Raw genomic sequence first — 24214 nt, forward strand, 5'->3', positions numbered from 1 at the left:
AAAGAGAAGAACATGTACTGCAAAGTAAAGAGAAGAACATGTACTGCAAAGTAAAGAGAAGAACATGTACTGCAAAGTAAAGAGAAGAACATGTAGAACATGTACTGCTCTTACAGAAGGCCACATTTTGGTTCCCAGAATGCACAAGGAGGAAGCAGCCCACAAGTGCCTGTAACTCTAGCCCCAGTGGATTTGCCGTCCTCTTCTGGCCCCTTCAGGCACTACAGTCATGAGCACATCCACACACACATGCGCATAAACAACATAAAACAAACACCACATCCCTTTTCTGACCCCTTAAGCACTAGGTTGGGTGTGATGACCTGAGCTCTGAATTTGGGATTAAAAAGGCAGAGACATGCACACCCTTTAGCATCTGCAGTCAGGAGGAAGGGCTAGGGGATTTTTATGAGTCCCAAGGCAGCCTGGTCCACATAGCAGGATGGCCAAGAGCTACATAGAAATACCCTGTCTCAAATTAAAAAAAAAAACACACAACACACACGCAAAAGAAGAAAGAAGAAGAAGAAGAGGAAGAGGAAGAGGAAGAAGAGGAAGAGGAGGAGGAAGCCTTAAAACAAACCAAAACCAGAAAGCAGCACCAAAATCTTTGGCCTGTTTTTATTGTTACTTTAAAAACATCTATTGTATTAATATCAAGTTTACATATGAATAATAAACTTGATAATGGAAACAGAAAGGGTTTTCCATGGCAGGGGATTGGAGAGATGGCATAACAGTTAAGAGCACTGAAGCAGCCACATGGAGCCTCACAGCCTTCTGCACTCTAATCTCGGGACTCTGGCGCCTCTTCCGGCCACCACTAGCATTGCATGTATGTGCTACACAGGCACACAGGCAGGCAAAACACTTATACACATAAAGAAAATAAACCACAACAGACCATTTCAAAGAATAAAACAAAATGTCTAATTAGGCAAGGTAGCCCAGTACTCAGAAGGCTAAGGCAGAAGGATCTTGAGTTCAAAACCAGTTTGGACTAGATAGTGAGACACTGTCTCCAGACAAAAGTTTCTAGATTATTATTGGTGTACATATTTTTTCTTACTTCCTTTTTTCCTTCTTTCTGAGACAGGTCTCACTATGTAACCCTGGATGGTCTAGAACTCAAAAACTTGCCTGCTACTACCTCAGCTGTGATTAAGGGTATGCAATACTTTACCTTGCCTTCTTCTTAAATTTTTGTATTGTTGGTTAAGGAAGAGCCATGCTTCCTATCCTTATATTTTTGGTTGAGCATAGCCTTTAACGGCTTAGCCATCTCTCTAGCCCATGCTTCCTATTCTTAAATGAATGAATCATAGCTCATAACGAATATCTATGCCTAATGGTATATAACAGTTTGCCGCCTATTTATGCACAAAGTTTTATGAGAGCACAGTAAGTTCCATACTGTCTGTGGCTCCTGCTGCACTGTAACTGAGCAGGTGAAAATGACAGTATCTATATTTCAGACATTTGCTCATTCTCTACTTAAAGCCCAAGTGATCCAATTTTTCTGTTGTTTATCAGGTATGGTTAACTTCTGAGAAAATGAGTAAAAATCTTATTATATTCCTGTTTGCTATTCCAAAATCTTATATTCCAGACAAGTTATGTCACCCGTAACATTTTTCAGACTTTCTATGTGAGTTTTTTCCCTGTAGTTTTACCCAATATATATTCCATTTTACTATGGAACCTATGGGGTACTATGGAGAATGTACCACTTACCTTAGAGTCTACCCAGGGATGAGGCTGTGATGTATCTGACTACCTGTTTATGAGTTTTTCAAGCACACCACTGACCTCTGGTGCCACACTGTACTCTTCCTCTGCCTTACTTTCCTCAACTGAAGATGATCACTGCCTTGACTAGGGCAGTGATGACTCAGTAAGTTAACTTTCTACAGAATTTACAAATACCAGGTACACAGTGACGATGGGCTGTCACATCAAATGCAATCTGACTTGCCTTCAACTCTTACCATGAATAATCACGCCTCTGTTCTGACTTTTATGCTTGGTGAATTTGCCCTTGGACCTGTTAACAGGCTGTGCGGCACAAGGAGGAAAAAACAGCTGACAGTGAGCCAGTGTGGAGGTGCAGGCTGATTTTCGTTTCCCTCTGTGTCCTCTACCAGGTGGCGGTGTGGTGGCCTTCCTGGATGGGTTGTCAGCAGGTCCTGGAGGAGAGCTGACCTCAGCTGGTGAGAGAAGTTTCTGAGAGAGGCTTCCTGAACTCGACTGCCCTGTGCTCATGTCCAGCAGGCCACTTTCACTCTGGTCAGTGTCTTCACTGGAGAGGACCATCTCCTTAGTTGCTTTGTTTTTCTTCTTAAGCTCTTTCTTTTTGACACCCAAATGACTTTGAATTACAGCTTCCAGAGCTATTTTCCTCTGACAATCCGACATACGACGGGTTGTTCTAACATAATATTCTGCAGGAAACAGAAGGCCTTCAAGCATAGTACAAGAATGTATTTGACTTTCTGTGGAAGGAGGAGAGACTACTGCCGGGCTGAGGTTCTTAGATGGATCAAGAATTCCATCTTCCTGAAGAGTCTCCTTTCTCCCATCAACAGTGTTACTGGGAGATTTTAAAGATTTAGAGTTCTGGGTAGTATTTGCTGGTAAGCTACTATGCGTGAGATCATTTACAGAACAAGAATTAGGACTTCTAGGCAGCTGACCATGGGAACGCAGAGCTTTACATACTACTGAGTTATCTGTAAATATAGTCATTTCTTGGTCTTGTGCCACCAGGTTTTTGGATGAAGCCGGGTCCTGAGTAGTAATTTTGCAGCCACTTTTAGGAGGTGTATGTTCAAAGTGCTGACTGTGATTGCTGTTTGACGCAGTACATGAAAGAACTGTAGCCTCCATAGAGACAGTATTTCCTCTCACAAGTGTATCAATTCCCCTTTCTGATTTGCCGGATGGCGGAACTAATATACCCTCGCCAATTCCTGTAACAAGCGCTGATGGGTCAGGAATTTGAGACTTCAGACTGAAAAGGTGAGTCTTTTCACTTCCTGGAGTCCTAGGATTCTTGCTACCGACTGTTTCCTGCCTTTTTCGATGCTTTCCAGGGAGCGTAAGAGAATTAGTGTCAAAATAATCTTCCTTCTCCTGTGAAACAGATGACTTCTCCCACAGCGTCTTTGGTGTTCCCGGAAGCGTATTCTGCCCTTTCTTGCCATTAGGGCTGCTGATGCTATGCAAAAACTGTCCTTGGATGTCACCTGCTCTTGGTGTATGTAATACTTCTTGGCCACTTTTACAGTTAAAGGACTGAGGTTCAATATCAAGTATCTGAGAGATGTTTTCTCCAGTCTCCTCATCCAGATGGTTGCTTTGCAATGTGTCACAAGGAAAGCCTTTATTTATAGGTTCTGAGGGGGAAAGTATGTACATGTGAGACTCATAAGTCCACTCCCAGGTAGTCAGGAGAATTAAAACCAGACCCACACAGAAACATACACATAGCCATTCATGCAGCATATTTACAGTCAAAGAGTGGCCCTGAGGCTGAGGTAGAAGGCCTGCCATGAGTACGAGGCCAGCCTGGGAAACATCATAAGAGCTATTTATGGCTCTGTGGTAAAACATCACATAAAAATAGAGTCATAACTAAAAATAAATTTAAAAATAACTACAAAATAAAAACTTATTTTTCCAATTACAACACTGAATATAGTTCTGAAATTTTGAGGAGAAAAAAGGCAATAAAACTGGCAATCCAATTGAAGGCACTGGGTATTGCTTGAATTGTATAACATGTATTTTTACGTTATTTAAGAAGTCTACTGCTGGGCGTGGTGGCACATGCCTTTAATCCCAGCACCCGGGAGGCAGAGGCAGGCGGATTTCTGAGTTCGAGGCCAGCCTGGTCTACAGAGCGAGTTCCAGGACAGCCAGGGCTACACAGAGAAACCCTGTCTCGAAAAACCAAATAAATAAATAAATAAATAAATAAATAAAATAAGTCTACTGCTTTTTCCATGTGGGGAAAAAAAAATAACATCAGTCAATTGGGGAGTGAATACAAAGCAAGTGCAAGTGAACGGCTAATTTACCAGAGTGGCTTAGCTGTGAGGAGGTTTCCTGCTGGGGCACACAATCTTCTATTGCTTTCTTAGAGTTCTTAACCTTCTCAGCTCTTTTGGCACGCTAGAGAAAACAAAAGCAGCCCAAGAAATCAATTTTCCTTAAAGCTTTATTACCATCAAGAACCTTACTTCCCATTAATTGTGGTGGTGTGCACCTGTAATCCTAGCACCCTGAAGGCCAAGGCAGGATTGTGGGTTTATTTATTTTTATTATGTTTCATTTATTGTGTATGTGTGTACACACATGAATACCTCTATGCCTTAGCACTTTTTAGTAGATATCAGAGGACAACTTTCCTTACACCATGTTATTCCTGAGCACTGAGGTCACTTTGTCACTTGGCTGCAGGTGACTTTACCCTCTGAGCCATCTTGTTGACTACAGGGTTATGAGTTTAAGTCAAAATGGACTACATAGTGAGGCTCTGTTTCAAAACCAAAACCAGACCAACAAAACCTTTCACATCGCTTGTGCAACACCTTAATTTGACCAACTATGATTCACTCACCTGAAGACGAGCAAGTGTCCTGCTGTATTCCTTTTTCAAAAATGCTAGCTTTTCCTTCAGCTGGAAGAAAAACATGAACAATTCTGAGCAGTGGAAAGGTGAGAACAGAGTGAATGGATGCAGTGCCTAGCAGGCCCGAGATTGCATATGGCGCTCTGTGCAGAGCTCAGTAGCATCCCTCAGCAGGATCAGTGCCGGGAAGGCCAGTTTCCCATTCAAACCTTTTCTCAGTTCCTACAAAGCATCAACCTTTCTCAGGACCTTTCCATGATGGTCTCCTGTCACATGGAGCAATTCCTGTGGATTCCTTAAGCTTCAGTTTGCAGGATTACTTCCCTAGGACAGACTTCCAGGTTCTTGCTCAAACCCAGTTTAGACACTCTAGCGTTCTTCGGTGCTATTCTCAAAATTTACTGCACCACACACTATGCTGTCCATTTTCCCCTGTATCCTCCCATCACTTTGAGAAGCAGGGAGGGGCTATTACCATAGTCAATCAACCAACAAATGCTCTTTATCTAAGACTGGCCCAGGAAGTTGCAGTAGTAACCAACACCTCCCAGTAACACACACACAGTTATGCTTGAGGTACAAGGTGGTTAAGGCAATTTACTTGCAGTGAGGAATGTAGATAACATTCAAGAGCACAGATAAGATCTGACATAGTAATAAGTACCTAGACTAATCTAAGCGATACAAGTAACTAGCTTCCTGTAGGGAGTGTAGTCATGGAGGCATGTCTGAGGGCTACTACTTGCACCTAGTTCTAAAGGAAGGAACTAGTCTTGTGGAAATAGCGTATGTGTAATTATTCTAGGCACCACAGTAGGACAGCCTCATGGTGGACCAGTGCATACATCTGAAGAATACACAGAAGGGGGCTGGAGAGATGGCTAAGAGGTTAAGAGCACCAACTGCTCTTCCAAAAGTCCTGAGTTCAAATCCCAGCAACCACATGGTGGCTCACAACCATCTGTAATGAGATCTGACACCCTCTTCTGGGGTGTCTGAAGACAGCTACAATATGCTTACATAAAACAATAAGTAAATCTTAAAAAAGAAGAAAAAGAAGAAGAAGAAGAAGAAGAAGAAGAAGAAGAAGAAGAAGAAGAAGAAGAAGAAGAAGAAGAAGAAGAAGAAGAAACAACACACAGAAGCAAGCTAGTGAGGTAGGGGTTGTTGCTGCTGAGTTTGCATCCAGCCACACAGCAGGACTCTCCACAAAGCTTTTGCAAACAAGTTAATTTAGGCTATGCCAAATTACTAGTTCCTGAAAGTTTAGATTCTCTTTGTCTCCTTAGCTTCTGTGATTGAAATGTTTCCTCAGCAGAAGCACCCCCTCCTTGCCTTTCTACCCTTTAGGACCCCTGTATTCATTCTTTAGACGATTGTTGGATTTCTATCCTCAGTATATTCCTTTAAAACAACACAAAAGGGGCTGGAGATGTATCTTGCTTGGTAGAGTGTTCATCTAGCATGCACTTTGATCCTCAGCACCTCATAAACCTAGAGATCACCTGTAACTCCAGCACGTGGGAGGTTCCTAGTAAGTCTAATACTAGCTTGGAATACAAGATCATTTCTTAAAAACAACTCACAAACCAAAAGCAGCAAAAAAGCAGCAATGAAAGTTACTAACAGGTCCTTCTTTTCTGCTGGGTGCAGGTTGATTGCTGTTGAAATGGGCAAGTTCATGAAACCCAGGAAAGTAGTGCTAATCCTAGCTGACAAGATACTCTGGATGCAAAACCATCATCATGAAGAACATTGATGATGGCACCTCAGACTGCCCTTACAGCCATGCCCCGGTGGTTGGAATTGACCACTATCCCCAAAAAGTGACAGCTGCCATGGGCAAGAAGAAAATTGCCAAGCGATCCAAGATCATGTCCTTTGTGAAAGTTTATAACTACAACCACTTCATGCCCACAAGGTACTCTGCATATCCACTTGGATAAGACTGTTGTCAACAAGGACACATTCAGAGACCTAGGTTTTAAACACAAGGCCAGGCAGGAAGCCAAGATCAAGTGTGAGGAGTGACACAAGACAGGGAAGAACAAATGGGTCTCCAAAAGCTTTGCTTTTAGGTATATTTTTGTTTGGGTCATTAAAAATTCAGAAAAAGTTATTAACAACTTAAACTTTTCTTTTTTTTTTTTTTTTTTTTTTTTTTGGTTTTTCGAGACAGGGTTTCTCTGTATAGCTCTGGCTATCCTGGAACTCACTTTGTAGACCAGGCTGGCCTCGAACTCAGAAATCCGCCTGCCTCTGCCTCCCGAGTGCTGGGATTAAAGGCGTGCGCCACCATGCCCGGCCTAACTTAAACTTTTCTTAAGCACTTTCCCCATCTCAGCCCCCAGAGTACTCTGTGGACTCCAGCACGTCTGTGCTAAAGTCACCTTAGTCCCCATCCATTCTCGGACACGCGATAATAAAAAAATGGCTGATACTTTCATAATGTGCTCCAGTTGGCCCTAGGGAATTTTGTGACTTTAATGTCCAATGACTCAACTAGCATTCACAATAACCCTAACAAATAGATTCTATTATATAATCACCCTCCTTTTATAGATATGCAAACTGAACAGAGAATAAGCAGTTCCTCCAGGACGTGGCTCCATTTAACAACCCCCCACACACAGAAGTTTCATGTCATATATTTACATTTTGATTCATAATAGTAGCAAATTGCAGTTATGAAGTAGCAACGATTTATGGGATTTATGGTCATGGATCATCACAACATGAGGAATTGTGCTCTTAACCTCTGTTATCTTGTCCTCAATCTTATCAGTAAGTGGGAGTTATTTTGTTTATTTGTAAATGATCTTTACCACCCTTAGAAGGTAAGACAGGATAGGAAGACAAATTAACATGAATTCTAATTTTCCACAGCAAGCACAAGAACATAGAAGTAATATTTAATTAAGTCTTACAGGAGAATATACTGACCCCAAAAGAAATGAGAGCTCCTTCTAACGACTACACTAAATTTGTATGCACACACACAACACCTATTCATTATATGTAATATTTATATTCTTTCTTCCCTTCATCTTGTCCCAACGTGGGTCTTAAACATGGAGAAAACCAGCTGCAGAACCAACCAGAGTACACTTTATAAACATCCCCTTCTCCAATGTAAACCTATTTTGGAGGTCAAGCCCTAATAGACAAACACGAAAATGTAAATATAAGGCTGTTGAAAGATTTACGTGACGGGGCAGGGGTGGAGTGGGAGAGAGGGGGCCTCTAGGTTTACCTATATGTAAAGTTTTACACCTAATATTTATTCAGTGCCACTAGAAGTTGGGTTTGGCTAGTTTGCATTTTAAGCTTCATCACCCGAGCAGCGCGCTCGTCTCAGTGACTTCTCGTGGAGGGTAGGTCGGAGGACACTGCCTCGGATACAGGAACTAGGTTTGAAATCTCAGCTTAAAGTCCTGGGTCACCCTTCCCGCAACCCGGGCACCTTTTCCTTCTCCGCACAGCTGAGGGGCTTCCCGGAAAGCTCTTCCATCGGGATGGAAGCCGAACGCAGGGAGCAGCCGTCTCCAGGCTCGGGCCTGTGATCACGGGGACCCAGCCAGGGTTTCCTGGTGCCAAAAGGAACCCCTGGGAAGAACGGGGACCTAGTTCACCCCCACAATATTACTGCTGAGCCACACAGGTCCCGCGCGCTCCCCGCTCTGGCCAATTAAAACCTCTGTTCGCTCTGCGCACGCGCAGCCGGAGACCGCCGAGCGATCCAGCAGGGCTGACTAGAGGAGAGTCGAATAGACGATGAGAGATCAGGGCGCGGATAGCGGAAGTGGACAGTCAACCGGAAGTAGCTGGAATCACCGTCCGCCCGAGCGACTGACAGGATCCTGAGGTTCAGAGAGGGGGCGGCCATGGAGTTGGGCGAACTGCTGTACAACAAGTCGGAGTACATCGAGACGGTGCGCGTGTGGCGACCCTGTCGTCGCTGGCAGTCACGGGCCCCTTGAGGACTGGACGGTCGCCCCTCCTGCCCCTGCTGCACTGGTCCCCGCTCCCTCAGTCCCTTCCTCGGATGACTTAGAGATACTTCGTATTTCATCTGATTGTTATTTAGTCGGTGCATGCATGAACTAGGCTCTCTCCTCCTTTATCTCGTGTGTGTGTGTGTGTGTGTGTGTATGGTGTAGCGGGGTAGGGAAGTGTGGGTGTGGGAGGGTGTGTATGCATATATGTGTATGTGTGTGCATATACACACGCCTGATTTTCCTGTTAAATAATGTCTTCCAGAGGAATACACAGTACAGCCTATTCATTCTGATATAAATTACATTTTCAGGCTCCGGGCCCTTTTAAAAATAATATTTCAGTCTGCTTACGTGCTAAGACGTTATTGTTTCTAGTCGTCAACTCATAATATGACATGTGTAAACTGCTCCCGTTAGGGTTACTATCGTTATTTTTTCTGTGTGTCTGTGATCATGGAAAAATAATTTTCCTCATTGAGGGCTATGAAACTGTACTATGGAAGTGGGGTTTGAATGCACATCTGTCATTAGACCACTCATTAGATACCACTCCTGAATTCACTTCTTGAGCTTTCAGTTCCTGATCTACCCTTGCTTTTTGATATATTAGATTCAGTCCGTGAGCACTCTTCTCACTGAGCCGTGCCCCCAACCTTCCTTCCCCCTCCATGCCTTCCTTCTCTAGTTTGTTTTTGTTTGTTTGGTGATAGAGCCTCACTTTATAGATTAGTCTAACCCCAAATTCACAGTCACCCCACCCAGAGATGGGACAGTAGGGGGAGTATACATGTGGGCCTCATTCCTTTTAGACTGCCCTTCATTTGAAGTAATTTTCTCCTCAATGTGAGAGCTTTCTTGATGGAAACTGTAGTCCAGAAACCCTCTCTTTTTCACTTCATATTCCTGTTTGCTTTTAGGCATCTGGGAACAAAGTTAGTCGCCAGTCTGTTTTGTGTGGAAGCCAGAACATCGTTCTCAATGGCAAGGTAAAGGGCACAGGCAGCTTCAGGAGGTATACCCTTATGCCTTCAGCTAGTCGCCATACCAGCAGGGTATATGGAATAGTGCTGTCTCTAATTTGTCATTCCCAGTTCTCTTTCTTTTTTTTTTTTTTTCTTTTTTTTTAACATTTATTTATTTTATGTATAAGCACATTGTCACTGTCTTCAGACACACCAGAAGCGGGCATTAGATCCAATTACAGATGCTTGATTGTTTGTTTGGTTGGTTTTTCAAGACAGGGTTTCTCTGTATAGCCCTCACTTTGTAGACCAGGCTTGCCTCGAACTCAGAAATCCGCCTGCCTCTGCCTCCCGAGTGCTGGAATTAAAGGCATGCGCCACCACGCCTGGCTTGTTTTTTATTATTAAAGATTTATTTATTATTACATTTAAGTATACTGTAGCTGTCTTCAGATGCACCAGAAGATGGCATCAGATCTCATTATGGATGGTTGTGAGCCACCATGTAGTTGCTGGGATTTGAACTCAGGACCTTCAGAAGAGCAGTCGGTGTTCTTAACCACTGAGCCATCTCTCCAGCCCCTACAGATGGTTTTGAGTCACCACGTGGTTGCTGGGAATTGAACTCAGATCTCTGAAAGAGCAACCAGTGCTCTTAACCACCAAGCCATCTCTCCAACCCCTCTCTTTCTTTGTTTTAATTCTTTTCTCCAAATTAGATTTATTGAATGCACAAAGACGATCATTGAGGAGAAGCCAAAAAATTAGAGAGCGGCCCATTAGATGGGGAAGAAGGTGGTGGTGGAGGGAAGGGCCAGAAATCTTTTATGTCTGAACAATGCAGTGGCAGATTGTTCTCTGTGCTGTATTGTGCCTAGGACTACTAGACACAAAACTCACGAAGAGGAATTATCTTAAGTATTTTAAAAATGTATTTTGCTTTATAGACCATTATAATGAATGACTGTATCATCAGAGGAGACCTGGCAAATGTAAGAGTTGGACGTCACTGTGTCGTGAAAAGCCGTAGTGTCATAAGGCCACCGTTCAAAAAATTCAGCAAAGGGTATGTGACTTAATTACCTGTTTGCAATCCTAGGCTCCATCCTGTTCTGGTGATGTTGCCCATGACCATGTGTTTAGATGTGTAATGAGAAGGTCTGGCCATTTGGGGGTGCTGCATAAGCACTCACAGTAATGAACCTCACCTGGGCCTTCATTGCTTGCTGTCAGGAAGAAAAGTCCCTACAAGAAATAGACAACTGAAATGCAGATAGTAAGGACTGAGTAAACAGTGAAGCTGGAGTTTCCTCTCAAATGTATACTAGAATCAGATAGTGCTGAGAAATTTGGATTTTTAATTTAAAATTAGAGAACTCTCAGGACTAGTGTAGCCAATAGTTTCTTAAACTGCAAGTCCCTGTATAATCATTGCATAACTGAATGTGGAGGGCTCTGACAACAAATGAAAGGTTTCTGAGTTTGTAAAACCAAAAATTAACTCAAAATGAAATACAGAATGAATCCAAAGTTTTTGGCAATATCTGCTGATGATACATCGTCTGATACCACTGCAGCCTCAGCTCTGCACACACACATGCACTGCACTGACACCATACAGGCTATTCCAGTGAGTGCTTCCTGAAGCACTCCACTCAGATTTGAACTATGGTAAAAATTCTAATGTCTTTACTGTATATTTTGCTGCTATTAGAGAAATAGTGGTTTAGTTATTGAAAATTTTTAATATTTTCCTACAGTCATTCCTTAATATGTAAGTATAAAGTTAGTATATCCTTTGGTTTTATCATAATAGAATGGTGTGTTTTGAGTCTAGAGAGATGGTTCACTGGTTAAGAGCACCACTGCTCTTACAAAGGATCTGGCTGGTTTACAGCTGCCTATTACAGTTAAGGACTAGTTCATTCTTCTGATCTCCTTGGACTCTTACATTCAGGAGGTGTACCTAAACTCATAAGCAAATACACATATGTGGAGGAGTTTTAATCCAGCAAAGGGCTACTTAGCTGGAATGCAGAAACATTGTAGGACACACCTTTAATCCCTTGGGCTTGAATATAGACACGCCCTTAGTACATACCTTTAATCCCAAACAATGAAGGTAAAGTTTGTAGAAGGAAAGGCCTGTGCTTGAAAGTGGTATCTAATTGAGAGGCAGACAGAGTAACAAATCAGAGAAAGATTTGACACTAGGATATGCCTAACTCTCAGGAGAATAGGGCGGAAAGAGAGGAGAGGAGGCACTTTTACTGGGAGAGTTTTACAGAGACAGGTTGAAGAGAGAATGAGCTAGACATAGGTGAAGACAGAACAAGCCAGAGAATGAGAATGACCCAGAAATTAGAACACATTGCCAGATTTAGTATGAGATTAAGCAGAGCAATTTAGTCAGAAGCCAGATTGAATCAGTCATCTTGGAGAAGAGTTTAAGCCATAACAACTGAGCTGAACCAGCCAGCCAGAGCTCAGAAAGAACTAGAAAGATTGAGCTTATTCAGTAGCAAATCTCAAAGACTAAAAACTTTCTAGGCCTAGATTAGCAGACAGAGGCAGTAGGCCTCTGAGACAACAATTAGATCAGGAGAATAATAAAAGATACTTTTACACACATACATATAAAGCAAATCTTTTTTTTTTTTTTTTTTTTTTTTAAGATTTATTTATTTATTATATGTAAGTACACTGTAGCTGTCTTCAGACACTCTAGAAGAGGGCGTCAGATCTNAGAAGAGGGCGTCAGATCTTGTTACGGATGGTTGTGAGCCACCATGTGGTTGCTGGTATTTGAACTCAGGACCTTCGGAAGAGCAGTCGGGTGCTCTTACCCACTGAGCCATCTCACCAGCCCACATATAAAGCAAGTCTTAACAACAACAACAATATTGTTGTTTTATGGCAGTTGCTCTGAGCTCTGAGTTGTTAAAAGGAGAAGTTAGTCAAGGCATTTGGTCTTGAGATTAGGACATATCTTTCCAGTAGTTTCTGAAACGGCTTTAAACATGCCTGCCATTTTGTACTAAGTATTTATGCACAGTGGCTTTCTGAGCATTGATAATTGTAAGATTAGAGTATCAGTCAACTCTGAGTGGCAGTGAAGATGCTCTGTTTTGCATTATCAAATACCCAGACAGGACCTAATTATGTAAAACTAAATGAACACACCACAGCATGTACACTTGCTTTTGTTTCTAATAATGATAAAGTTGTATGTATATCAAAGTTTTGTTTTAAAATAAATTTCTCAGGCTGGCAAGATGGCTCAGCAGATAAGAACACTGACTTCTCTTCCGAAGGTTCTGAGTTCAAATCCCAGCAACCACATGGTGGCTCACAGCCACCCATAGTGAGATCTGACGCACTCTACTGGTGTGTCTGAAGACAGCTATAGAGTATTTATGTATAATAATAAATAAATCTTTGGGCCAGAGCAAGCAGGGACTGAGTGAGCGGGGTTGACCAGAACCAGCAGAGGTCCTAAATTCAATTCCCAACAACCACATGAAGGCTCACAACCATGTGTACATCTACAGTGTACTCATATACATAAAATAATAAATAAATATATTTTTGCTAAAATAAAATAAATTTCTCTATGATTTACAATGAGATTGGACACAGATCATTATGGACTCCTTATGATCTATTACCAGTAAATGTGTGTGTGTGTGTGTGTGTGTGTGTGTGTGTGTGTGTATGTGTTTGAGATAGGTCTAGGGCAGCTCAGTCTGGCCTTGAACCCCCTAATTTTCCTCACTCAACCACCTAAGTGCTGGGATTATAGGTGTGTGCTACAACACTCAGCTTAAATGTTTCACTAGGAAACCTATTCTGTATAACTGTATACCTGGGTTCACATAAAAAACAATTTCTTGAGTAAAAAGGTATCAGGAACAGAAAAACTTTTAAGAGGGTTTGCTGTAGACTACTATGTGATCAAGGAACTTTGTTGCACAAGAGGAAGAGACTTAAAATACTAAAAATTATTGAGTCTTGGCTGATAGATACTATGACTTACAAAATATCCCTTGTAGAACAGGGCTGGAGGAGTTAATGAGCAAACAACTATGTTATATCTCATCTAGTCCACAGATTTTTTTTTTTTTTTTGAGACAGGGTTTCTCTTCCTGGCTGTCCTGGAACTCACTTTGTAGACCAGGCTGGCCTCGAACTCAGAATCCACCTGCCTCTGCCTCCCAAGTGCTGTAGTCCACAGATTTAAAATATAACTAGGGGTTGGCTCAGTGGTTCAGAGTGCTTACTGCTCTGTCAAAGGACCAGGTTCAGATCTCAGCATCCACATTAACTAGCCTATGACTCTAGAGCTCCAAATAGAAACATTGTCAGTGATATTTGAGGAATGATAGAGAATGGGAATAAGGTTAGATGTCTGGAAGCAGCCTGGGTAACTCCTATTCGTCCTTAAAGTCTTGACTGAAATATAACCAGTTTTGTTTTGTTTTGTTTTGGAGATAGGCTCTCACTGTGCAGCTCTGGCTGTCCTGGAACTCACAGAGATGTATGAGACCAGGCTGGCCTTGAACTCACAGAGATCTGCCTTCCTGTGACATACAAGTGCCAGGATTAAAGATGTGAGCCACCACATCTGGCTTATATTCCACTCTGTATTAGGCTTTCCCCAGAGCCCCCGTCTAGGTAAAGTGTCCTAGTTATGTGCTGTCCCTTCAGATGGCAGATGTGACCAGTTATGCATGAGGTCCTTTACTCCATTGGTGTCTTCTTGATTCCACAGTCCTCATATGACAACTCTATGGTGCTTATGTTGCATCCCCAGTTCCCAGCAAAGAGTCTGGGACACAGTAGGAACTTAGTAAATATGGTAGATAATTAAAGTTTAAGAATGTTGGGAACTAAAACATTTTTTTTAAGGTCTGGGAATATAAAGTACTTATTTAGCATGCAGAAGGGCCTGGGTTCAGTCTCAGCATCACATGAATGGGATATGGTAGCACACAGCTCTAGTTCAGAGGCAAAAGGATCAGATATTCAAGGTTATCTTCTGCTACATAACAAATTGCAGACAGTATAGGCTGTCATGAAACCTTCTTCTCTCCCCTAACCCCCCAGTTAGTTAGTTCTTTGTTTGTTTGTTTGTTTTTGCTGTCTGTCGATCATCCAAACTGATAGCCTATGAACTTGTCTTGGAAACAGATTACTAAGCATGATGTGTGAGCTTTGTCAAAGAAAGCAGGAACACGTCAGCACCCGCCCACTTTAATCTGCTTTGAAGGTCCTATGCCTCCTGCTTTATTGTTTCCTTGAACAACCCAGCAATCCTGATTTTGAGTTATTAGTCTGATTTTTTTGGTTTTAACATTTGGAATATCTGTGACCTGAGGATTGTTTTCTTGTAAGGAATAGTCTTATTAAGACGTGACAAAAACTGAGGGTATGGTACCTGCCTATAACTCCACTGCTCAGGAGGTTGAGTCAGGAGGATCAAGGGATTAAGGTAGGTCATCCTAATTCTAGGTTAGCCTGGGCAACATAGAAAGAGTATCTGTAAAGGCTGGGCCTGGCAATGAAGGTCTATAATTCCAGAGCTTGTGAGGCAGAGGCAAGAGGATCTTAGTGAGTTTGAGGCCATTCTACATAGTGAGCTCCAGGATGGTCAGGACTACAAAGGCAGACCCTGTCTCAAAAAACAAAAAAGCAAATGAATCAATCTGTAAGTAAGTAAGTAAGTAAGTAAATAAATGTTGAGGTTATGGTCTATAGTTCTGTAAACCTTGACCCAAGCTCCATCACCTTGCCATTTCCTGATTCATCTTCTTTTCCTTTTTAGTGTTGCATTCTTTCCTCTGCATATTGGGGATCATGTCTTTATTGAGGAAGACTGTGTGGTCAACGCTGCCCAGATTGGCTCTTATGTTCACGTTGGGAAGAACTGTGTGATTGTGAGTATAGGATTCACTCAACTAAGCAGTTTCATTTCCTCTCTGTCTTCCCCTCCCACCGCATCGGCAGAACTTTGTCCCTGTAATGGGGGATGAGCCATTTCCAGTTTCCTGGGGTTAAGATTTGGACTTTTTTCCAAGCATTAATAATAATGGCTGGTGGGCTGGGGAACTAGCTCAGATGTAGAGTGCGTATGTAGCTTGTATGAGACTCTGGATTTGATTCTTCAACATCACAAAGACACAAACACACAGCCAAAATAAAACCAAGTAATAATGACTAGCCTCTATTGTCACTCTTCCATCTGATGTTATGGAAGGAATGAGGACATGAGTAGATCCTAGAACCCAGGTAAAGAGCCAGGTGTGGTATCACACATTTGTAAACACTGGGGAGGCAGAAATAGGAAGACTATCTGACCAACCAGCCTACTTGCCAAGCATTGGAGCAAGGACAGACCCTGTGTCATAAAAAACAGGGTGGATGGTGCCTAAGGACCAACACTGGAGGTTAACGTCCATATGAATGTGCATACACATATGTTCCGACATGAACACATGCATGTACTCACACATAAATGTTATACACACACAAAACTTTGTTTCCATCAGTTACTTCATTTAATATTTGTAACAACACAAGGGTGTTGGCACTGTTGTTATTCTTGTTTACTGTTGAGAGTATTGAGATCCATAGAGACTAAGTGTTAGAATAGGCGGGGCAGTCCCAGACAAATCACACCATGCAGCAGGTCTCACATGGGAGGGTTTTTTGGCAGAGGCAGCCTCTGAGAGAGGGTAGAAGGAAAGAAGGGGTTAGTGTGAGGTCAATGGGTCTTTTATCCGGGCTGTGACTCATGTGCAAAGGGACTCAGTGGGTGCCATGGCAATGGATGCAGAAGCAGTACTGTCACCTAGAGATGATGTGTCTGGTCACTGGGTCTAAGAGCTGACTATAAAGACCAGTGTCTGATGCTAACACTAAGTGATTTGACAAAGGCAGCGGTTCAGCTACAATTAAATATACATACTATTTGAGTAGCTGCACTGCCAATTGGAATCTTTGTTGCCTTGTCTCATAAAACAGTGTGCTATGGATGAAGGAAGGATATTGTATTAATTGGATTTCTATTGCTGTGAACAGACACCATGACCAAGGCAACTCTTCTAAGGACAACATTTAATTCGGATTGGCTTACAGGTTAAGAGGTTCAGTCCATTATTATAGCAGGAAGCATGGCAGCATCCAGGCAGGTATGGTACTGGAGAAGGAGCTGAGAGTTCTACATCTTGTTCTTAAGGCAAACAGAATACTGCTATCTCCAGGCAGCAGCTCACCCCCACAGTGTCAACACTTCCTCCAACAAGGCCACACCCACTCCAACAAAACCACACCTCCCAGTAATGCTGCTCCCTAGGTCAAACATACCAAACCACCACAGATATGATGGGCAAATTGAAACTAGTGCAGAAGACAATGGTAGCTTGGGCAGTTCAGGAGAGGGATTATTGTGTGTGAGGGTCAGTATCACCAAAGGGCATATTGTTAGGGGACTGCAGGTAGTGCAGGGAGCAGATAGGCCTCCAGTTCAGCAACACCTGAAAGACCCTCATCCATAGTAGAGGTGTCACTGGCAAGGTTTGGGTTTCATGCTGTTTTGTAGTTAAAGAAACAGCTGTTGGGGTTCTGAGAATCATGTTTTAGTTGAGAATGCTAATAACCAATGGTAGTCTGTATAAAGTCTAGAGAAGATGTATATTTCAGATGTGTACCACAGATTGGATTATAGTAAAAGCTAGGTTCTTCCACCCCAAAATGCAGAACTAACTCTCTGCCCTAGCTAAGTGTCAAATGTTAAAGGATCGACCATTCAGTTCACAGTTCTTGTTCTAGAAGCCACAAAGACTCAGCATGGGTGGTTAGTGCAGGGGGAGCTCATGTTGATGTGAAAGCAATTCTAATTGGAATGATAATTCTGCCACATATTCTTGTTGCAAAGGCATTTCTTACTATGTGTAGAGCAAAAGTTATTGTTCAGCTCTATGTTAATGAAAGAGGAATGAAGAAAGTTGATCTCAATCAAACAGTCATGGTGCATGGCTTTAATCCCAGCACTTTGAAGGCAGATGTAGATAGATCTCTGAATTCAAAGCCAGTCCAGTCTATAGAACCAGTTTCAGGACAGCTAGAAACCCTGTCTTGACAACCCTCCTCTCTCCCCACATAGACACACAAGAAAAACAAACAAAAAATTGATGTCAAATAAAAGAAAGGAGAATAATAATTAAGGGAGAAGTTAGAAGGAGATGGAATAAGGGCACTAACGTACAGCATAGCAAGGAGGATGTTCTATTGCACGGCACAGCGGAGGAGCCTCACTCCACATCAAGGAGGATGTTCTAGTGCACGGCGCAGCAGAGGAGCCTCACTCCACAGCAAGGAGGATGTTCTAGTGCACGGCGCAGTGGAGGAGCCTCACTCCACAGCAAGGAGGATGTTCTAGTGCACAGCACAGTGGAGGAGCCTCACTCCACAACAACTTACTGTATACTTATCCATAACAACTTACTGTAAATTTAAGAAGAGCCTGAAGAGGCATTGGAAGGCTCTAACCACCAAGTGATAAGACAATCAAAATTTCAGTTGCATTGATTTGATCAGCACATGTTGTGCACTGAAGTATCACACTATAGCTTACAAATACATACAGTTATTACACTGGTTATTACATACTGACTGCTGCCAGAAATGAACCCTGTCCTGTGTATCCCTGGCAAGTGTTCTATCCTGGGCTACATTTCTAACACTTAAATCACTTTTTAAAAATTTATTTTATTTTAAGACAGGGCCTGGCTAAGTTGCTTGGACTAATCAGGAACTTGCTATGACTTGTTGAACCTTGGCAATTTTTAATGCCTTTTAAACTTTAGAGTCTTTAGAACTGTAGACTCCCAGAGCTAAAGCCTAAATGCCTCTGTGCCACATAGACTTTCCTAGAGTGCCCCATGTGACAGTCCAATAATGGCTTGCTGTGGAAGATGTAATTTGGAATTGCAAGCAGGACCTCAGGCATTGTGCATCAGCTGCATGCTTGTTATGTCCAGTCCTGGCAGCTTTGCTGTTGGTTTGGCTTTATGTCCTGCTTCCAGGATGAGGGAAATACTGAGCAGTTATGTTAACTTGGCTTCCATAGAGTTAGCCAGGTCAGAGTAAAATGGGCAGCATAGCTCTTGATTCCTCCTTGAGAAAGAATGGAGAAGCCTTTTACCTCCTCAGCTATTACAAATCCACTCATGTCTTAAAGCCATCTGCATTCTTCTCACTGTTGGGACTTAATCCCTGTTCTCATAATGTTCCTGAAATTCAGTTAAACTCTATTTCTCTGAGTAGACAGGATCTAAATGGGTGGGATGGTTAACTAGTGGACAAAGCAGGCTTCAGGCTGCATGGTGGCTATCAGTAACTAGTGAGGAGATTCCTTCCCACTGTATTTTTCTAAGGCCTTTTGTCTATGGATCCCATCATGGGAATGCTTTACTTAGCACATTCTATATCCGTGTTCTTAGTCTTGGGAATTACGAGTGTAGGCATGACCACAGCCTTAGATAACATCACCTTGTTTGATAACATTGCCAGGGGAGATAGTTGATATCTTTGAAAAGCCCGGGCAGTGATGGCGCACGCCTTTAATCCTAGCACTTGGGAGGCAGAGGCAGGCGGATTTCTGAGTTTGAGGCCAGCCTGGTCTACAGAGTGAGTTCTAGGACAGCCAAGGCTATACAGAGAAACCCTGCTAATGAATGAGAGCTTCCAGGGGAGAATCAACATCTGTACTTTCAGCCTGCTTCTGAACCAGACACACCAACTGTCGCCAGTCTTTTTGTCCATCCAGCTGGAGACAGCATAAACATTCATGAAAATCAGGCATTGCAGATAGGAGCTTTCTTTTTAAAGCTAGGTGTGGTGGTGCACACCTTTAATCCCAACACTGAGTGGGGATAGAGACAAGTGGATCTCTGTTGGGCTAGCCTGGTCTACAAAGCAAGTTCCAGGATAGCAAGGGCTGTTACACAGAGAAACCCTGTCTCCTTAAACAAAAACAAAAGTATCTCATTTTATGTGTATGGGTGTTTGCCTGCATGTACATTTGTGCATTGCGTGTCTCCTAGGAGACTGCAGAGGTCAAAAGAGGATATAAGATTCACTGGGACTAGAGACAGTTGGGAGCTACAACTGTCCTAGGAATTGAATCTGGTCCTTTGGAAGAAAATTGAGTGCTTTTAACTGCTGAGCCATCTCTGTGGCCCCCTGGGTTTTGTTTTTGTTTTAAGATGGGTGTCTCACTAATAGCTAGTCTGTGCTCGCCAAGAGATCTGCTTGCCAGTGCTTTCTTCATGCTGGGATTAAAGTAACTTTTATTTGCCAAATGTAATTGTCTTGGAGGTTTACTGCTGAATAAGCTCACACTTTCTAGTTCTTTCTGAACTCTAGCTGGCTGGTTCAACTCAGCTGTTCTGGCTCAAAATTCCTCTCCAAGTTGACTGATTCAAACTGGCTTTTCTCAGCTTCTCAGTGAATTGTTCTACTTGGCCTCAAACTAACACTAACAATTTGTTCTAATCTTCTGTCTCCTTCTTATTCTCTGGCTCATTCTGTCTTCACCCGTGTCTAACTTGTTCTCTCTGCCACCTGTCTCCGTAAAACTGTCCCAGTAAAATCTGCCTCTGAACTGAAGTCAGTGAAACTCAACTCAACTCCATTGACTTTGATTGCTCTCAACTAAACTGAACAGAATTCCACCAAACAAGCTGACTCAACTGAACTGACTGAACTCTGCTGCTCTTAAGTAGCCTCTCTTTCCTGCCTGTTCTCATGAGAGTTGGCCATATCCCACTCTGACTCATTCTGCCAAATCTTTCTCTGATTTTTTACTTTGCCCCTCAACTAGACATCACTCTCAAACATGGGTGCTTCCTTCTACAATCTAACCTTCATGGTTTGGGTTTAAAGGTGTGTACTAAGGGTATGTCTATATTCTAGCCAGAGGAATTAGAGGTATGTGTCCAGCCGGATCACACAGATTTAGGTCCTTGGATGTGATTCCTTGCCAGAGCAGCCGTTGTTACAGAATTAGAATTTCTTTATAGCTATCATTTCTGGTGGTAGGACCTTTTTTAAAATTTTCACTTAGGGAAGCTGGAGAGATGGCTCAACAGATAAAAGCCCTGGCTGTTCTTCCTGAGGACCCAGAGTCAATTTCTAGCACCCACATAATGGCTCACCACCATCTGTAATTCTAGCTTCGGGGCCTTCAAAGGCACCAGGAGACAAAATACCAATACACTTAAATAAATAAAACTTTTAAAGATTTCATTTGGCAGCATACTTTTTTTCTCATGGAAAAAAAGCAGGCTGATCAAGATATAGGTGAATTAGCCGGGCGTGGTGGTGCACACCTTTAATCCCAGCACTTAGGAGGCAGAGGCAGGCGGATTTCTGGGTTTGAGGCTAGCCTGGTCTACAAAGTGAGTTCCAGGACAGCCAGGGCTATACAGAGAAACCCTGTCTCAAAACAAACAAACAAACAAAAAAGATATAGGTGAATTAAAAATAGTCAATGGGCCAGAGAGATTGCTCAGTGGGTAGTGTTTTCTGTGTGTGGTGAAGAATCTGAGCTTCAATCTCTAGCACCATGTAATAGCTGCACATGATGGCACATGCCTATAATCCCAGTGCTTGGGAGAGGTGGAGACAGTGCTGGGGGCCAATGGCCAAGTAGTGTAGCTAGAATAGTGAGCTCTAGGCTCAATGAAAAAGTTGGTCTTTTAGAAAAGATTGAGAATATATCACTCTCCTGATATAAACCTGTCTCTCTCTCTCTCTCTCTCTCTCTCTCACACACACACACACACACACACACACACACACACACACACACAATTTTAAAAGATAATTAAAGAATGGAACTTTGATCTGCTTGGTGAGTAACCCAAGGCACAGATTTAAACAGTATTCATAGATTTCCCCTAAGCCTAACAAATAAGTGAGTTTTCACATGCCATATTTCTTGCCTTTAAACTGCTATGGATTATGGAAGAATTGAAAAAAAAAGGTATCACTGTATAAAGTTAAACATAAGGTGTAGTCTAAATATTCAAATATCTACCTCCTGTGGACAAACAAATTGACTAATATCTTCTACTTGAGAATATTTGTCAGGATTTTTTTTTTTCTTTTGGAATTAACAAGAAAACAGGCAGGTGCCCAACCAAATGTATTAGATTAGCCAATATAAAGTGAGAGTCCAGAAGTAGATCCTAATTCATGCTCGCATGATCCAAAGGTTCATCTGATAACATGAAAACAAGCCTTCATCCCTTTTGTCTTTCTTCTGGAGGTTACTTCCTGGCAAGGATAGGATGCTGCTTTAGGTATCCATCCATCTCTGGGAACTCTACTGGAAAGTGCTTCATTTCCCTGTCATCCCTGCAGAAACCCATGTTTGAGGTTCACAGACTAAGTTGGAGGTTACAGACTAAGTTGGCTCATGTGTTAGTTTCCTAACCAGTCACTGGTCAAGCATGGAGTCTATGTATGGGCTACAGGTAAAGCATGTGACCAAGATGGGGGTGGGTAGTGCCCATGGCAAAAAGCTTCTGTTACCAGAAGAAAAAGGCAGCAAAGCAGCAGGTGCCACTAGGCCAAGTAGAAGAGAACTCTCAGAAGAGAAAGGTTTGCCTAATGTCTAATGCCTAAAATAATATGTATTATCCTGTAACATTCATGTGTGCGCCTAAACACACACACACACACACACACACACGCACGCACGCACGCACGCACGCACGCACGCACGCATGCACGCACGCGCACACACACACACACCCTTTACTCTTCCTTGTCAGATTCCACTTGAAGTACATCATTTCAACCAAACACCTGTCATTATCCCTGGTACCCTGGCTTTTATAAGAAGCCATGAGTGCCCGGGTGTGGAGATGCATGTTTGTTATCCTAGCACTCCAGAGGTAGAAGCAGTTGGTTCTCTGAGTTTGAGGCCAGCCTGGTTGACATAGCAAATTCCAAGTCAAGTAGGGCTACAATAATGAGACACTGTCATAAAAATACCATGAATTAAGATAATATAGAGCTGGGCGGTGTGGTGGCGCATGCCTTTAATCCCAGCACTCGGGTGGCAGAGGCAGGTTGATTTCTGAGTTCGAGGGCAGCCTGGTCTTCAAAGTGAGTTCCAGGACAGCCAGGGCTACACAGAGAAACCCTGTCTCAAAAAAGAAAAAAAAAAAAGATAATATAGAACACCCTCCACACAGCACATTAATCAAGCTTTACTCCATGTCTTGATCAATACCTATTAATGAGATTATAATTTCAGGGCCGCCGTTGTGTATTGAAAGACTGCTGCAAAATTCTCGACAATACAGTATTACCCCCAGAAACTGTGGTTCCCCCATTCACTGTCTTCTCCGGCTGTCCAGGTAATGTTGATGTTAATATGTCTATTTCAACCGCCTTAAAACTTTTTTCTGTTACTAAAGTAATAGGTAAGACTTCTGTCTCTGATACGTGATTTAGCGACAAAATTCTACAAAAGGCGTATGAATAAGTAGCTTTTGGTGGGGGTGGTATTTGTTTCTTGAGACAGTGGTCTCACTAGCTTCGGCTGGCCTGGAACTTATTATGTAGACTAGGCTGCCCTTGAACTCAGAGATCTGACTGTATGTGCCTCCCTAGTGCTGAGATTAAAAGCATGTACCACCATACCCAGTGAACAAGTTGCACTTGGAAATCAATAACTGGATTCACAATTTTTTAAAACAGGAAATTATCAGAAACAAAGAAGAATGGAAACCCAGACTGGAAGATTGCAGTGTTGAATGTTGCTATCACAGCAGAGTGATTTAAAATGTGGTACTTGTGGGGATAGACGAGAAAGCCTTAGATCCACATATGGTAGAGAGCTTTCCCAAACACCTTTGAAGGGTTTCTCCTCACAAAGGTTGCTGTAGGGGCTAGAGTGCTGGCTCAGGGGTAAAGAGCAGAGATGCTCTGCCACAGGACTGGTTTTCATTCCTGGCACCTATATGACAGCCCAACTTTTTGGAATTCCAGTTACAGGGAATTAATTCCCTCTTCTGGGCTGTGGAATAGCCAGCTGTACACAGGTATACAGACGAAACACCTGTATACATAAAAGTAAATAATAACATTGGAAAGAAAGTTGCTATGAACACATTTGCCACCAGCACATGGGAAGGACAAAGAAGCATTTCTCTCTTGCCTGGGCTCTGAGTGGACGAAGGAGAAAGGAAAATCTCCTTAGAGATATATGTGCTTCATCTTGTTTTTTTAAGATTTATTTATTTTATGTATATGAGTACACTGTAGCTGTACAGATGGTTGTGAGGCATTATGTGGTCTCTGGGAATTGAACTCAGGACCTCCGGTCCAAAGATTTATTTATTATTATATGTAAGTACACTGTAGCTGACTTCAGATGCATCAGTAGAGGGCATCAGACCCCATTATAGATGGTTGTGAACCACCACGTGGTTTGCTGGGATTTGAATTCAGGACCTTTGGAAAAACAGTCAGTGCTCTTAACCGCTGAGCCATCTCTCCAGCCCGTGCTTAATCTTCTTAATGTATTCACATTCTTTAGTACC

General features: G+C 42.5%; 2 protein-coding genes, 1 long non-coding RNA gene and 1 pseudogene across 3 annotated transcripts in view; 2 read left to right on the forward strand and 2 right to left on the reverse strand.

The window, feature by feature from the left end:
- Positions 1–8183, reverse strand: part of Palb2 (partner and localizer of BRCA2) — a 26176-nt gene extending 17993 nt beyond the window's left edge. Inside the window, exons 1-4 of the mRNA XM_029540200.1 lie at positions 8097–8183; positions 4622–4681; positions 4080–4173; positions 1989–3395 (exon numbers count right to left, since the gene is read on the reverse strand). Coding sequence (XP_029396060.1) covers positions 1989–3395; positions 4080–4173; positions 4622–4681; positions 8097–8144 — 1609 coding nt within the window. The 5' untranslated portion in view covers positions 8145–8183. The remainder of the gene's footprint in view (positions 1–1988; positions 3396–4079; positions 4174–4621; positions 4682–8096) is intronic.
- Positions 6303–6664, forward strand: LOC110324793 (annotated as a pseudogene).
- A 250-nt stretch (positions 8184–8433) lies between the features above and the next one.
- Positions 8434–24214, forward strand: part of Dctn5 (dynactin subunit 5) — a 20040-nt gene continuing 4259 nt past the window's right edge. The window contains exons 1-5 of the mRNA XM_021194828.2: positions 8434–8565; positions 9549–9617; positions 10541–10659; positions 15418–15529; positions 22924–23026. Of these exons, the coding sequence (XP_021050487.1) occupies positions 8518–8565; positions 9549–9617; positions 10541–10659; positions 15418–15529; positions 22924–23026 (451 nt within the window). The 5' untranslated portion in view covers positions 8434–8517. The remainder of the gene's footprint in view (positions 8566–9548; positions 9618–10540; positions 10660–15417; positions 15530–22923; positions 23027–24214) is intronic.
- Positions 16183–24214, reverse strand: part of LOC110319347 — a 22852-nt gene continuing 14820 nt past the window's right edge. Inside the window, exons 2-4 of the long non-coding RNA XR_002380397.1 lie at positions 16729–16824; positions 16561–16620; positions 16183–16315 (exon numbers count right to left, since the gene is read on the reverse strand). This is a non-coding gene — a long non-coding RNA (uncharacterized LOC110319347). The remainder of the gene's footprint in view (positions 16316–16560; positions 16621–16728; positions 16825–24214) is intronic.

Source organism: Mus pahari, chromosome 1, assembly GCF_900095145.1.
Source record: "Mus pahari chromosome 1, PAHARI_EIJ_v1.1, whole genome shotgun sequence".
In the NCBI taxonomy this organism is placed as follows: domain Eukaryota; kingdom Metazoa; phylum Chordata; class Mammalia; order Rodentia; family Muridae; genus Mus; species Mus pahari.